General features: G+C 41.8%; 2 protein-coding genes across 2 annotated transcripts in view; both read right to left on the reverse strand.

Annotated features, from left to right (window-relative positions):
- Positions 1 to 478: 478 nt before the first annotated feature.
- LOC116254965 (protein RTF1 homolog) lies at positions 479 to 5,599 on the reverse strand. The gene is made up of 2 exons (XM_031630644.2): positions 5,412 to 5,599; positions 479 to 2,808 (listed from the first exon to the last, which is right to left on the reverse strand). Exon 2 carries the CDS (start codon positions 2,770 to 2,772, stop codon positions 814 to 816), a length of 1,959 nt encoding a protein of 652 aa, XP_031486504.1. The 5' UTR covers positions 2,773 to 2,808; positions 5,412 to 5,599; the 3' UTR covers positions 479 to 813.
- A 3,344-nt stretch (positions 5,600 to 8,943) lies between these two features.
- The window catches only part of LOC116254766 (uncharacterized), a 57,207-nt gene continuing 51,330 nt past the window's right edge, over positions 8,944 to 14,820 (reverse strand). The window contains exons 20-22 of the mRNA XM_031630334.2: positions 9,764 to 9,941; positions 9,405 to 9,619; positions 8,944 to 9,327 (exon numbers count right to left, since the gene is read on the reverse strand). Of these exons, the coding sequence (XP_031486194.1) occupies positions 9,031 to 9,327; positions 9,405 to 9,619; positions 9,764 to 9,941 (690 nt within the window). The 3' untranslated portion in view covers positions 8,944 to 9,030. The remainder of the gene's footprint in view (positions 9,328 to 9,404; positions 9,620 to 9,763; positions 9,942 to 14,820) is intronic.

Here is a 14,820-nt window from a genome sequence, read left to right on the forward strand (position 1 = left end):
GTGCAGTGCCTCATAATGGTCCGTTTTCCTGCATCGGACGGGATTAAAATTTATAAAATTTTAATTTTATAGGCAGATTATTCTCAGTCAATATAGGCAGATTATATCTGCTGATTTTTGCAACAACATCAGGATCGCAGTTGTTTCTTACGGATTACATTCGCATGATCTCATAAAACCGACTCTAAAATATGCTGCGGTTTTAAGCCAAATCAGCAAACTGCAGCTAAAACTCAAAGATGAGCTTGACTCAGCTGAACCCGCTCAAGCCACATTCATGACTTTGTAGCAGCCGGTCGGTGGACTTTATAGCCTTTCAGTCGCTTTCTTTTTCCCCTTTTAAGAGCACCGAGACCTTAGTTGGTTTGTGAGTAGGCTCCCTCTCTCTCTCTATTTCTCTCCAGTATAAAGAAACCACAAAGCTGCAATTTAAGCATTTTCTGGATCTCCATTACTGGATCATTCCAAGATAGCTCCAGAAAAACAGAAAAATGGTATGAGATAAACGTCACTCAGAGATTACAACCAACATATACAGGAAAAAAAAAAATCCTCTCAATCACTTCTAGATTAGGTGTCACATGCTACGAAATAGCAAGGAAGAAAGATTAACGAAGATTTACCCAGCTCAGCTGATTGCTACCACGCCCAAGTGAAACTTAACTTTTGTTGAGTTGATAATTACTACAGTACCAAGTAACTTCTATCTTGACCCACGATCTTCTAAACGAAAACAATGTGCGAAGCCTTGAAAGAGCCAGAGACCAAAATGGCAGTTTTTTGGATGGACAACCAATAACATACAACGTTCATTCAAAGCAAGCCTCTTCGGCGCTTGTAATCACTAACAGTCAAAGTCAAGGTATGCCTTCTTCCATCGTTCTCTGGGATTTTGACACCAATTGTAGCCTCTAACCGCTGTTTCTTTGCCATGAATGCCAAAAATGCACCCTGGGGTCCATTGAATTTCTGCAACCCAGAAAGAGAGATTGGCAGGTCAAAGTCATGGAGCATATGTAACTCGGTCCCTGCATCCACAGGTGCATTTGTGTCGACAAGCTTTCCAGCACCCGCTGCTGCTTCAAGAGCAGCTGCAGTTGCTACCTCTCCAGCCTTGTCTCGGTCATGACCAGATACAGCAGTCGGTACTTTCAGATCATCTTCTTCTGCTGGTTTTGATACATAGTAGTTTCGTGATCGTGTCCACCTTCGAGAAAAGGGATCATACCCAGCCTCACCTGCTTTCAGGCTAGTATTCACTGGCTTGAGCTCAGATGCATTCTTGAAATTCTCCACCCTGTTCTTCCTGTTCATCTCTGCCAGCTTCATGGCCTTGGAGTCTTTATCCTTCACTTGCCTAGACATAGCCTCTAACTCCTGCAACCTCCCTCTGATTCTTTCCACTTCATCATGGTCACCCTTGCTCTGTGCTATATCCATCTCCTTCCTCAGCCTATCTTTCTCAGCTGCTATGTTCAATGGCCTGATAGAAGCAGATTTCTTTTCTTGCAACATCTGCTTGACTGTTGCAGCTGAATATACAAAGTTGCTGAGCTTCTGAATGGCTTCACGCTTCTCCAGCACATTAGTCTTGCTTGGCATATGCCCACCATGTCGCTCGATTTCTCGTAGCAACTCCGAGAACTCTTCGTCCAATGGGGGTGAGTCCGAGACCCGAGCCATCTGCCACCTTGCTGCTGCATTCTCATTGCCCCACACACAATTGAGGTACTTGTGTGTGGTCTTATTCTCAAACTTGTACTGCCTATCAGGATCTGAGGCGTCTACATTCCTGACCAGGCAAAGCCTATATATGCTGCGCCCAGTCTTGGACATTCCAATTCCAACCCGAACAAAGCATCCAACAATTGCATCCTCAAAAAAAGGCTCCATAAACCATTTTAGAAGCCGGGACCGGCGAACTGTTATGCCTTTGATATCCTCGAATGTTGCAGTCTCCTTGTCGGTGTGTCCATCATCATCGCTTTCAACCAAATTGTGGCCACCACTTGAGTCATCATCAGCACTTGCTTTCTCACTTTCATTACTGCTGCCTTCACTGTCGCTGGAGATGCTGCTGCCTCCTTTGCTCCTACCTCTGCCTGGAGGTGAATCACTGATAGGACTGGATGTCATAGCTTTTCTCTTTGGAGAATATCGGCTGCTTCCACTAGTGAAGTCCCTCTTTTTCCGCTGGTTGCTAGCATCCTGAGCCTTGCGCCTTGCTGCCAATTCAACCAAAGCATCTTTGTATTCACTTCTTCCAGGTTTTGCCGTTGATGCACGCCCACGGGATGGTGGTGGAGCAGCCTCCTTTGTAGGCCGATTTTTTTTGTCGCCCTGCCATGCTCCCGCTTTCTTTTTCTTCAAAATATCATCTCTTGACTCTGCCCTGTCCGCTAGAATCATCTCCCGCTCTAATTCTGTCATTTTTGACAATTTTTCCCTGTCATCATCATCTTTGTAAAGGTCACTACCCACAGAATCACTATCAGAGTCATGCCCACTGTCATCATCATCAATGTGATCCTCATCCCTGTTGCCCCTTTCGTCGTCCTTTTCAGCTGCGTCAAACCTCTTCTTAAGTGGAATTTGAGACCCAGAAGGCTTTCTGCTAGCAAAACCAGGATCATCTGAATCTTCATCCTCTGATGAGGACTTGGAATAACTAGGTTCGTCTGAATATGATCTCTTAGTCTGCATCCTTGACCTACTTCCAGATGCAGTTGTCCTTCCTGCTGCCTCCAGCAGCAAGTTCTCCAAGTCTGCCATGTTCTTGCGCCCTTGCAACCTCCTCTTATCAATTATCTGAAACAAATTGTGACAAGATAAAATCAATGTCCTTTTTTGATGAGCCAAAAGAAACCCCTTGTTTGCATTCTAACTGTGAACATCAGGAACTTGAAGAACAAAAGATAGTATGACAAGGCCTCGAGTTTATTCAAGAATACCTTAATTTTGTCTATTTTAGTAAAACTATCCAAGAATGGAAGTCAGAAATGAAGAAAAAGGAGTTATGGTCAGTCTTGGCATTATCTAACTACTATTGTGCCTTATCTAAGGATGCTCATGGATTTCTGCACCCTTAACAGGCTTGTTAAAGAAGAACAGACTAGCAATGAACTGAGATTTGCCAAGAGGCATTTGACTATAGAAGAAGACTAGCATTTTGGTTGTTGAAGCACTCAAAGCCATAGTGCTTCAAAGTGTGAACTAACATCTTGGACTATACTAACCGAAAGATACTTTCACGTGAAGGCTAGCTTGTTGCTTTTGAGATAACAAGTTAAATGAGGCAAAGCATTGATACATGTGCGTGAATGAGAAATGATGGCCATCATGCATTTTCTAAGGATATGGAGACACTATTTGTTAGGTAGCCAATTCATCATGAAAATAGACAGTGTTAACACAAGCTACTTCCAGATACAGAAGAAATTAATGCTAAGCAAGCTTGTTGATAGGTGTCATTACCCGACTTTGATTTCGCCTTCGAGTATAAGGTGGAGAATACTAATATTTTTATCAATGCCTTCAGCAAAAAGGTGAAACTGGATATATACATGCAAAACCTTTAGAGGCATAAACCTTAACACACTCTGAACATGGGTTGAGTGATATGTATGAATATGCCTCATTTGTCAACAAGAAAAGGAAACCAATCAGAAGACTACTGGTCACCTTGATCTGCTACCTATACAATGTCTATGAGAAAGTATCATGATAAATTTATTAGCTTGTCAAAAGCAAACAATTTTAGCTCAATCTTGGTAACAACAGATGACTTCTTGAAGTAGACAACTTTCATGTCAACTTCTAAAGAGTGCCTTGCAGAGAAGACAGCCAGGATATTTTCAAGCACATTATGGGGTAGTGAGGGTACCATAATTTTCAGCATGAAGTGTTTAGGCCACTACTCTTTCAACTATTCTTCTCAACAAGCTTCCATCTACAAATGAGTAGATAGACAAAGCACATCAATGAAATTTTGGACCAATATATTGGACACTAAGTAATTCAAATCTGAAAGATTGGATGAAGCAACTAGACAGCCTAAGGCTACAACATTAAGAACAGCAAGGCTTTTGACCAACATTTTGAAACCCAGAGACTTGGAACTTGACTCATGACTTGGTGGATTAACTTGGTGTCTAGAATTGGGTTCTGTTAAGTGTTAACCATTGTTTTGGAAAGAAAAATTAACATGTCATTTAGAGTTTTAAACACAAAATGATTGTAGAGTGACCTGATTACTTGTGTGATCAAGAAATATGTCAAAGTAACATCAAGTAAAGTTATAGATAAGTTACATTTACTTATATAATAAACAAAAAACAGACAATTCATTCATTCCATAGTTGCATACTTTAACATAACTGAGCATCAAATATCAATAAACACCTCAACAAAATGCAAGCATTAAAGTCAATATATTCAACATTTACAACTATTCAACAGTTAATAAATTCAACACGTATGTATAACTAGTTTAAAAGTCCAAAAGAAAAGAACCCAATGCTCCAAAAATTAAAATAAGTAGCCAACTAGACCTGAACTCAGGCCTAACCAACTATAACTTTTCATTCACAATATGCAAATTTAATAAAAAAACAATTCCGACGTTTTACATTCCAATATATTAAAAGATTCATCTAAAAAGTTAAGTAGTTAGTAACCAATCATCGCATTGCTTACACAGCAACGATCATCAAAGGAGTTAGAAAATGCAAAGTTTTCACCCCATGAATACAAAAAATCGAACTTTGAACAACCAATCTTGCAACATACATCTCAAAAATGAAATGGATGCTCAAGACTCAAGTCTGCAAACTTCGGTCCTAGTCACCAACTACTGCTATTAATCTTTATTTCTTGAGTTGCAAGTAGCGGTTGTTGGCTGAATTGGAGTGGAAGTAGTAGGTTTATTTGCTATTGCATTTATGTTTCCACGTCCATAACCCACTTCATAATTAACAACTTAGCTTCCTCAGGGTTTTTAGACTCCATGCCTAGTTCCATTTAAAAATCATTCATTTCAATAAAAATGGCATTCAATGAATAGCACTCCAAAGGCAAATAAGAGAGAAGTGGAAGGATAAGAGGGGCAAGCGAGTGGGAATGGAAAGAGAAACAAAAACCACAAAACCAGTGTCTTATCAACGCCAATTAATCATTCCTAGCGATACACAAAAACAAGCAAACAAACAAGCAAACAAATAAAAAAAACGCCCAGGTTCGATCTACGCCAAAACCAGTGTCTGATCGCAAAAACCCTACGGCAGAGAGAAAGAAAACGGCCGCCTGATCGCTTCCGAACTCCAAGCAGACCGAAATAGACTCCGTGCAACAACAGAGAGAGAAAAACAGAGAGCGCCAAAAAGAAAAAGAGTGGGGGGGGGGGCGGTGAAAACCTGGCAGTCGAATGCTGCGCTGAGAAAAAATTTTCTGAGAGGAGAATGGTGCGAGATGGCGCCACGGTGCTCCTCTTCTCCGCCGCTGCGTCGTCCTCTTCTGCGCTGCCGGCGAACGGAGACGCTGGACACCAGCGACCGATGCAAAGCCTCGAGGTTTTCCCCGGCTTTTAATCGAACCGTGGAAATCCGAGACTTGTTTGCTGCGTTTGCTCAAGTAAATTTATGAATAGCCCTTTCCGGTTGCACCTTTTACGAGCTTGCCATATTACAGTTCTCGCGTACGACTCTTCGAACCCACGGTGAACCGGTGAATCGGTCCGAGTCACCGGAGTTTCAACTGAAACTCGCCCGAGTTTTATTCAGGAAAGCGCGTTTGTTTTACTTTGAACTCGGCCGTATCAAACGAGTTTCAAGTGAGTCGTGCTAAAGTGAGTCGTGCTAAGACGTAACGATTCCTTTTTTTTCAGGCGAGTGTGGTGTTAAACACAGTCCAAGCTTTCATCCAACCCACAGAGATCTCACTTCCATAGGCACCGATTTGGGGGTTGAAGGAGACAACACCTTGCTAAGATTAGGCTTTGGTTCTTTGGGCTGTGAGTCCGTAGTTTTGGTGAGAAGGTAGTTTTGGTGAGAAGGAGAAGAGTTCTGCAGCAGCTCTAGGAGGACCAACTCCTAAGCATCATACCCAGAGTGCTTTTGGCAGCACAAAAAAAAAACATTAAAGTATCAACTATTTCAGTTTTGTAGCAGCTCATAGGAGCAGGAGCAGAGCCAAAATTTTTCATAAGAAGGTCCAAATTAAAGTTTCTAAATTTTAACATAAGCGAAATATCATTTTTCAAAATTTTTATATAAAACAAGTAAAATTTTCTAAAATTTACATGTAAATTTAAAAAAAAAATTGAGGTGGGGCAAAGGCCCATGTGGGCTCCCTTGACTCCACCCCCTACACAAGAGGACGAACTCACAAGCAGCATCGGAGAGAGCTCTAATGGGTGGAACAAAACAACGGACGTTAAAGTCACATTTAAATAGATGTGATCTCAAATGCTGGTATAATACTACTAGGTCTACCCAAAACTCGAGGGAGTTTTATTCTATGTTTGTTTGGGCATTGTCGTTTTTTATGGATGTGAAATTTAAATTCCACTGCTATCATGAAATACCAGCAATTCAAATGCCACCTAAGGACTCATGGAGCCATCATCTCTGTTAAGGTGAACTATGGTTTTCTTCTCAAGTTTTTCTTTATAGAGTGAAAAAATTTAAGTATAACAATCATGCTCTTGGAGCAACTTGCATTTTGATAATAGGCGATTGACTTCTTCAAAGAAGAAGAAGCCAATAGAGAACTTCCTTCAGTTTGGCCTCCTCACCCTTGGCCTATAGAGAAATCTTGTTGATGCTTTCCTCATGGTACCAACATTTCTTCTCTTTTTTATTATGTGAGCAGCCCCCTAGCATATGAGACCTTTAAAAGTGAACACAACACATTCGATAACATGAATATTGATCTCAAATGTTTGACAAACTTCTTTGACACAAGAATGGAAAAAATAACCCAAGGATATGAAAATATTAACAGCGGAGGATTGTCAATTGTCATATACCATTGACTTGCATACATCATCAGAGCTTAGTGATGAAATGTCCCTCAATTTTAATGAACAAAAAGCCAATGGTTAGGCAAATTAGAGATCGTTGATGATTCTGTAGTCTGGTTCAAAACTTTATATGACACCTCCTTTTGGAAATTATTGAACGAGAATCCTAAAGCCCCTTGATCATTCTCAAAGAATACACAGTCCTAGTTATTTTTGTATGTTTTCTTGCTAGTTTTTTATAAGACTTTAAAAAAAAATTGCTGAATTTTGCTCAAAATTTTCTGGAGATTTTCCAGTTTGCCAAAAGTACGCGAGAAAGACCTCACTGTTTAAAACACATTAGTGATATTTGTGACTATGAACTAGAGGAGAAATTTCTAATTAATCACAGAGGCCATCGACGTTTCCCGTTACGCCATCTTGTACTACTCACTAATGATGTCATGCTTGATGTTTCTGTCGTCTACAGCAGCAAGGTTTCTAGAGGTCGGTCCTCAAATGTTTCCTTGTAGTGTCAATGGGCTGGCTTGTTTTGGTGATCATAATGTACTGGTGATGTATCTTCGCCAATTTCTGGTTGGCTTTGCAATGTTGAATATATGCACCCTTCTCTCTCTCACACACACACACACTCTGGTTATGCTTACCCATCATTGTGCAGCTATCAAACAATCGAAGGGTCATCCATGGATTGACATGTTTTGGTACTAGTTGTCCTACTTGTGCCACCACTTTCTCCATGCACACACACATATACTCTCTCTCTCTCTCTCTCTCTCTCTCTCTCTCTCTCTCTCGTGTTGTGTGTCGTTTGACAATGGGCCCTCATTAAGAGGACATTTGGGGGCAGGAGAACTCAGTAAGTGTATTAAAGCAGATTTATGGCACACAAGAACAATTGTTATATTTGTTTCAATCTTTCAGTAAATCAGATTCATGAAACACTTACAAAACAATTTTGGTGCCAAATGACCCCTAGCGCTTTTCCCGGGTAGTTTTAGGTTTGTCAAGTATCGAGCCTTGTCTACTGGGTACAATCTAGTGTCTAGATTTTTGGGCCAAACTTGAGCCAAAGACCACTTATTCAGCACCCTATACAAGTCAAGGACCTCTTCGACACCTATGGAAAAGCTCATGTAAAACATAGGAAATATTTTTTTATTATTTTCTTCCGAAAGATGAAAGGATATATGCTATGAAGCTCATGTAAAACATAGGAGATATTTTTTTGTTATTTTCTTCCGAAAGATGAAAGGATATATGCTATGAAGCTCATGTAAACCATAGGAGATATTTTTTTGTTATTTTCTTCCGAAAGGTGAAAGGAGAAGGCAAGTCCAGAAAGTTGAAAACTAATGGGAGGCAGGAGCAGTGGGAAAACCTCACAGGTCCTCCCTAGTCCCAAGGGGTACATCCAGCAGCGTGCACAAGCAGAAACACCATGGGAATAACAACTGCCCACCTGACAGTCATGCCCCATTATACCAACCCCTTTGGGCCAGAGGATTCATAATTTCTATAGGTACTTAAAACTAAAACCATAACCAAACTGCCTATTGGAGCATACCTAGTTGGTTGCCTGGCTGATTGTTCCCCATTCGGTCGGACAATGGACTTGGTTTGCTTTTGTATTTTTTTGGGGTTACATCTGTCTTTGAATTCAAATGAAGATAGAATATTTCCTATTTGGCCAATGTTTTCAGGAATAAGGATCACCTGAAATGAATCTAACATGTTGAGAATTTATACCCAAAGTAATTCGCAGGACGACTGACTTTTGACTGGATTGGTTCATTCGCCACTTTTGCTCAAGTACCTAAGTTTCGTACCTCTCAACTGTTTGGGGTGCCAATTGCCAATCCAAACCTTGCAATGAAAAGAGTTGCATTTCCTACAGTATCGAATTGTTATAACCACCATGTCCATAGAGTTCATGATCAAGATGCAATTTTACTACTTGGGATAAATATATCCACAAAAGAAAAAGAAATTATTTGTCTGAAATAAGTCAATCAATCGCAAGATGTGACAGACAATGCTACCTGAAGATCATTAGATGTACCACAGACAAACATACGATGTGTTTCTATATCTGTTTCAGAGTCGTTAGGAAGAGTTGTTCCATAATGATTGCCGCTCATGCTTTTATGGACAGAAAATATGATCTCCCTTAATAGTGGCTCATGCCCATTTAATAGGTTTCCCATACTTAACACTTTCCTCCAAGATTGGTTGGCAGTTGGTGGCCTGAACAAGTCAGAAACTGTGTCTCTCTCATGCATTCTTACAGATTTCTTAACATGGAACTCCTGCAATGTAGTTAAATAATATCAATCCATGAGAGAGGAAATGTATTTGAAGAATCGAAGAGTGGATGCTTTTGTACCTCGTCGTTACTTATCTCCACTGAACTGGTTCCCATTCGCCGAGAATAAAATTTATAGTAGTCATCGAAGACTCCTTGGCAAAGACGAGGAGCATGAAGCAACTTACGATGGATGGAAGCCGCAAAAATAAGAAGCTGCTCCACCTGATGGAATGCATGGCAGAGGCGCACCAGGTCATTATTGATGAAATCGTCTCTATCATCCTCATGAAATGCTGCACAACGTATAAACTATTTGAGTACAAGGAATCTGAGAAATCAAAGAAAAAATAATGAAGAGAAATAAAAAATGACAGGAAAAAAAATAGGAAAAGCCATTGAAATATGAAAAATACTGGAATACAAAGAAGTGAAGGTACCTTTTAGGGACTTCAACATAGAGGCTATTGTACGATAAAGTTGTTCAATTTTTATTTTCATCTGATTCATCTGACCGAAAGAGGTTTGGTTCAGGATGTCAGCAGAGGCCCTAAACGCAGTACAAACCATTTGCTCCAGCAGCTGATGGGGTCGCAGTGTTTCCAGGTAGTGAAGAACCTGCAGCAGCAAGCTATTTTTACTAAGAATTGGAAACGTAGAGAGACCAAAAGTTGTCAGCCCAAAATGTACATAATATTCCTACTTAAGTGCATGCACATATGTCAAAGATATATCATAACAGACTTCTGAATAGAAAACCTGGAATTTGCAATGAAAAAAGCAGTCAACTACAGAAAGCAGAAGAGACCTATACACATTAGTAGTAAAACCAAAAAAAAAAAACCGTTACTGGTAGAGGGGAAATATTTCTTAATTTGGAAAACGATAACCCACAAAACTCTCTAGACAAGTTCACAAGAGTTACTGTTGACTCCAACTTATTTTGCTTTTTTTCCTAGTAGTTACTGCACTAATCTCCCTTACGTGTCATAAAACACGAACTCCCTAGTGATTATTTTTAGAGGCAGGTAAAGAAAAGTAGTTTGAATGAAAGCCTCTTTATAGCAATCATTTTCAGAATTTGATCAAGCCATTATTTTACCAAATGGGCCCATGAACTAGTGATGTTTGGGCTTGTGGTGCCACAACCTTAAACCATGTAGATCAAACATTGACACCCCATGTACCCATGGTCTCCCTTTAGTTCACAGGTAAGCAAACTAAATCCGGAAGAGTCCTAGAGAGAGATTAATTGAACATTAGACAAAATAAATCCTCCTCAAGTTAGGAACTGCTCCCAAGGTATGTATAAAATTTCAGTATATACCAAAAAAATTACATAACATTTATAACCTATGTGACCATCACTTTCTCAAAGGACCCAATAAGCACTCCACATTGTTAAGATAGACGTGTTTTGGATCTGACCCAGATCCAAAACACGTGCCCTTTTAACACAACTTATTCATGGCATATGTTGTAAGTTTCTCATGTTGTCGTTGTGTTTTTTAGTCATTAGTGTGCTATTTCTTTGTTCTTAATATAAGTTTAAGGGCAAGAGACGTGCCCTAAGTTCTGTTGACTCTCCTCTTCCTTTCTGTTTTTCTGCATAATCAGAACTGAGGTGAAAGAAACGTCAATTATGTCATGAATGCTAGACGTTCCAGAAGAGGGAGGGGTCCTATTTTTGAAAAGGGAGTTCCAGAATTTGAAAAAAGGTTCAACGTCAATTATGGAATATATAGGCCACATGAAAGGGATCACAGAATAGGGAGTGTCATTCCAGACAAAGATAAAGTGCAGCAACTACTCATCAATGGTTTAGGCCCTGAGTTTGATATGCTCACTACGGTGTTGCAATGTCTTTCTAAATTGCCCTCTTTTGAAGAACTGCAGGCAAAGCTTCTCCAACATGAAAACAATATAAAACAAACGGCAGAAGAGAATGACGTTGTCAAATTGTCCCTCAGGCTTTAGGTGAGGGAGTGGCAAATGGAGGCAGAGGCCGTGGTCACCAACGCCCAACATATTGGGAGCAGATAGTATGGGAAATCAGAAAAGGGTACCTACTTGCTTTCACTGCAACAAACGGGGACATGTTAAGGCTGATTGTTGGTTGAACCCTCAAAATAAGGCAAAAACAAATAAAACAGAAAACAAACCAGCCAGTCTTCAAGGTGTCAAAGGGTCGCCTGCAGAAGTATAACAAATTTTATTATCAGCTTTATCGAAAGTGCAAGAGCTCTTATTGTCAGCTTTATCGCAAATGACAACCAAACAAGGTGAACAGAAGGAATGGTATGTTGTCTCACTTACTTCCATATTCTGAAAGGGGTAGTATTGTTACAGGAGATGGAACCCACGACCGAATTACTCATGTTGGTCATGCCTACAATCCTATGTCAAAGTCTTCACTCTCTTTGTCCAATGTCCTTCTTGCTCAAAATATTAACAAGAATATTGTTTCTGTTGCTAAACTTGCTCATGGTATGCATTATGCTCTCAACTTCACTCACTCCTTTGTTTATGTTAAGGATCTTCAACCGAAGGAGACGTTCGTTGAGGGGGAGTGAAGAGGAAACATGTATGTCTTCAAGGAGACCTCATCAGTTTCTATTCTTCAGTTGGAGCCGTTTAAGCAGCCTTCTTCTGTGTCTTCATGTTCAGAACTTTTGCCCTGTAGCCCTCGTTTTTTGGCGTCTTCAGATTCATCTCATTGTAATAAGCCAAATGTTTGGCACAGTCGTTAGGTCATTTTAGTTGGGGATTCATTGAGAAACGTGTCACGTGGTCTTGTTCCAAAATGTTGTTTAAAATTTCTTTTTGAGAATAAGTGTTCGAGTTGGGACCTATGCAAAAGTCACATTCTTCCTTTCCATGTCATTAATAAAAGGGCTTCCAAGCCATTTGAAATTATATACTCTGATGTTTGGGTGTCTGCTCCTGCTTCTTCTTTATTTGGGAGTCTGTACTATGTTATTTTCATTAATTCTTATTTTTGGTACACTTGGATATATTTCACAAAGCATAAGCATGAGGTCTTCCAGAATTTTTTGAGCTTTCTACTATTGTGAAGACCAAATTTTTCAATAATATTGTGCATTTGCAATCTGATGGTGGCAGAGAGTTCTCATCGCATAACTTTATTTCCTTTATTCGGGATAATGGGGTCAAGAGACAAATTTCTTGTCTGTATACTCCACAACAAAATGGAGTTGCAAAGAGGAAGCATAGACATATTATAGAAAGCAGTATGAGCATGCTACATAATAGTCGTGTACCTTTGAATCTTTGGACAGAGGCTTTCCATACTTCAGTTCATGCTATAAATCGGTTGCCTATTTCAATTTTGGATCATAAAATCCCTCATTATGCTTTATTTGGACACCATCCATCTTACGACAAATTACATGTTTTTGGTTGTGCTTGTTATATGCATAATGGTTCGTAATTGAGGAACAAATTTCAAGATAAGGCTGTAAAATGCAAGTTTGTGGGATATGTTGATGAGTATAAAGTAGGCCTGGGCATCGGGCTGGGCCCGGCCCGACCCGATTGGGCCCGGGCCGGGCCCGATAATCCGGCCCAGCAGCAGTCCCAGGCTGGGCCCGGGCCCAATAGGGCGGCCCGGCGGTGACCCACCAGGCCCGACTCCCTCTCCCTCTCTGCTCTCTCTCTCCTCCCTCTCCCTCTGGTTCCCTCTCGAGTCTCTGCACCCTCTCCCCCTCTGGTTCCCTCTCCCTCTCTGCTCCCGCTCCCCCTCGTTCCCTCTCCCGTCTCCCCTCTGGTTCCCTCTCCCGTCTCCCCCTCTGGTTCCCTCTCCTGTCTCCCCTCTCCCGCTCCCCTCTAGTTCCCTCTCCCGTCTCCCGTCTTCTCCGCTCCCGTCTCCCGTCTTCTCCGCTCCTGTCCCCCTCTCCCGTCTCCCCTCTCCCCGCTCCCCCTCTCCCCCGCTCCCTCCCCCTTCCTTTCTCCCTCTCCCTCTCCCGTCTCCCTCTCTCCCCCGCTCCCTCCCCCTCTCCCGTCTCCCTCTCTCCCCCGCTCCCTCCCCCTTCTTTTCTCCCTCCCCCTCTCCCGTCTCCCCCTCTCCCCCGCTCCCTCCCCCTTCCTTTCTCCCTCTCCCTCTCCCTCTCCCGTCTCGCCCTCTCCCCCTCTCACCTGCTCCCTCCCCCTTCCTTTCTGCCTCTCCGTCTCCCCCTCTGGTTCCCTCTCCCGCTCCCCTCTAGCTCCGTCTCCCCCTCTCCCGTCTTCTCCCGCTCCCCTCTGGCTCCGTCTCCCCCTCTCCCGTCTCCCGTCCCCCTCTTCTCCGCTCCCCCTCTCCCCTCTTCCCGTCTCTCTCCCCCTTCTCGCAAGCCAGCCCGGCCCGCCAAACGGGCCGGGCTGGGCCTGACTTTTGGGGGTTAGGCCCGGTACCCGACCCGGCAATATTATTGGGCCGGGCCCGGGCTTAGGCCCGACGGGCCGATCCGGGCCGGGTTTTAGCAGGCCGGGGCGGCCCGGCCCGGCCCGATGCCCACCCCTAGTATAAAGAATATAGATGCTATGATCCAGTTAGCATCAACACTTGCAATTTTGAAATGAGTGCATCTGAGTAGTTGTCTTCTATCAAAACAGAATTGTATGACCTATGGATGAGTGTTGATCTTTTTGCTGGTATAGGAGATGAATGTCTGAAGGCTCGTGATGACTTCAATGATGACATGGATCAGGGCGACAACCAATCAAGTGCATCATCACACCAAATAGAACGTTTCTCTGGACAGGTATACATTAGAAGAGGCAGGATACAAGACAGGCAAACACAAAGACTACAACTAGTGATTCTACTCAGAGGTCAGTGCGGGTCAAACACCCTATAAAACGTTGGATGAGTTTGATACTTTTTCCTTTGATTTCAGCTATTCATGTCTCAACTCATAAAGTAGAATGAGCCTACTTGTTTTAATCAAACTGCTCAATCCTACTATTTGATTGAGGTTATGAATGATGAAATAGAAGCTCTTCATGAGTGTGACACTTGGGAAGTAGTCCCCTGCCCAAAAGGAAAGAATGTTGTTGGATCTAAATGGGTTTATAAAATAAAGTATAAACCTGATGGCACTATTGATAGATATAAGGCTCGTCTTTGGGCTCGTGGATCACACAATAGTAAGGTGAAGACTATGATGAAACCTTCAGCCCAATGATGAAGATGGCTACCATTCAAGTGAGCATAGCTTTGACAGTCGATCAGAGATGGAAACTTAGCCAAATGGATGTTAAAAATGCATTCTTACATGGATATTTAAAGAAGGAAGTCTATACGGAACACCCATAGGATATGCTGAAAATGATCTTAAAACCTGGGTATGCAAACTAAAAAAGTCTTTGTATGGATTAAAACAGGCATGCCGTTATTGGTTTGAAAGTTTTGCCTTACAAGTTCAGACATATGGTTTTAGAAGGTGCACTCTAGATCATTCCCTTTTCATTTATCAGGAGACAAATGCTATTACTATTC

This window comes from Nymphaea colorata, chromosome 5 (genome assembly GCF_008831285.2).
Source record: "Nymphaea colorata isolate Beijing-Zhang1983 chromosome 5, ASM883128v2, whole genome shotgun sequence".
NCBI classification, from domain to species: Eukaryota; Viridiplantae; Streptophyta; class Magnoliopsida; order Nymphaeales; family Nymphaeaceae; genus Nymphaea; species Nymphaea colorata.

Bases quoted from the DNA above. Each gene is read 5' to 3' on its own strand.
- LOC116254965 (XM_031630644.2), bottom strand. From the start codon at position 2,772: ATGGCAGACTTGGAGAACTTGCTGCTGGAGGCAGCAGGAAGGACAACT.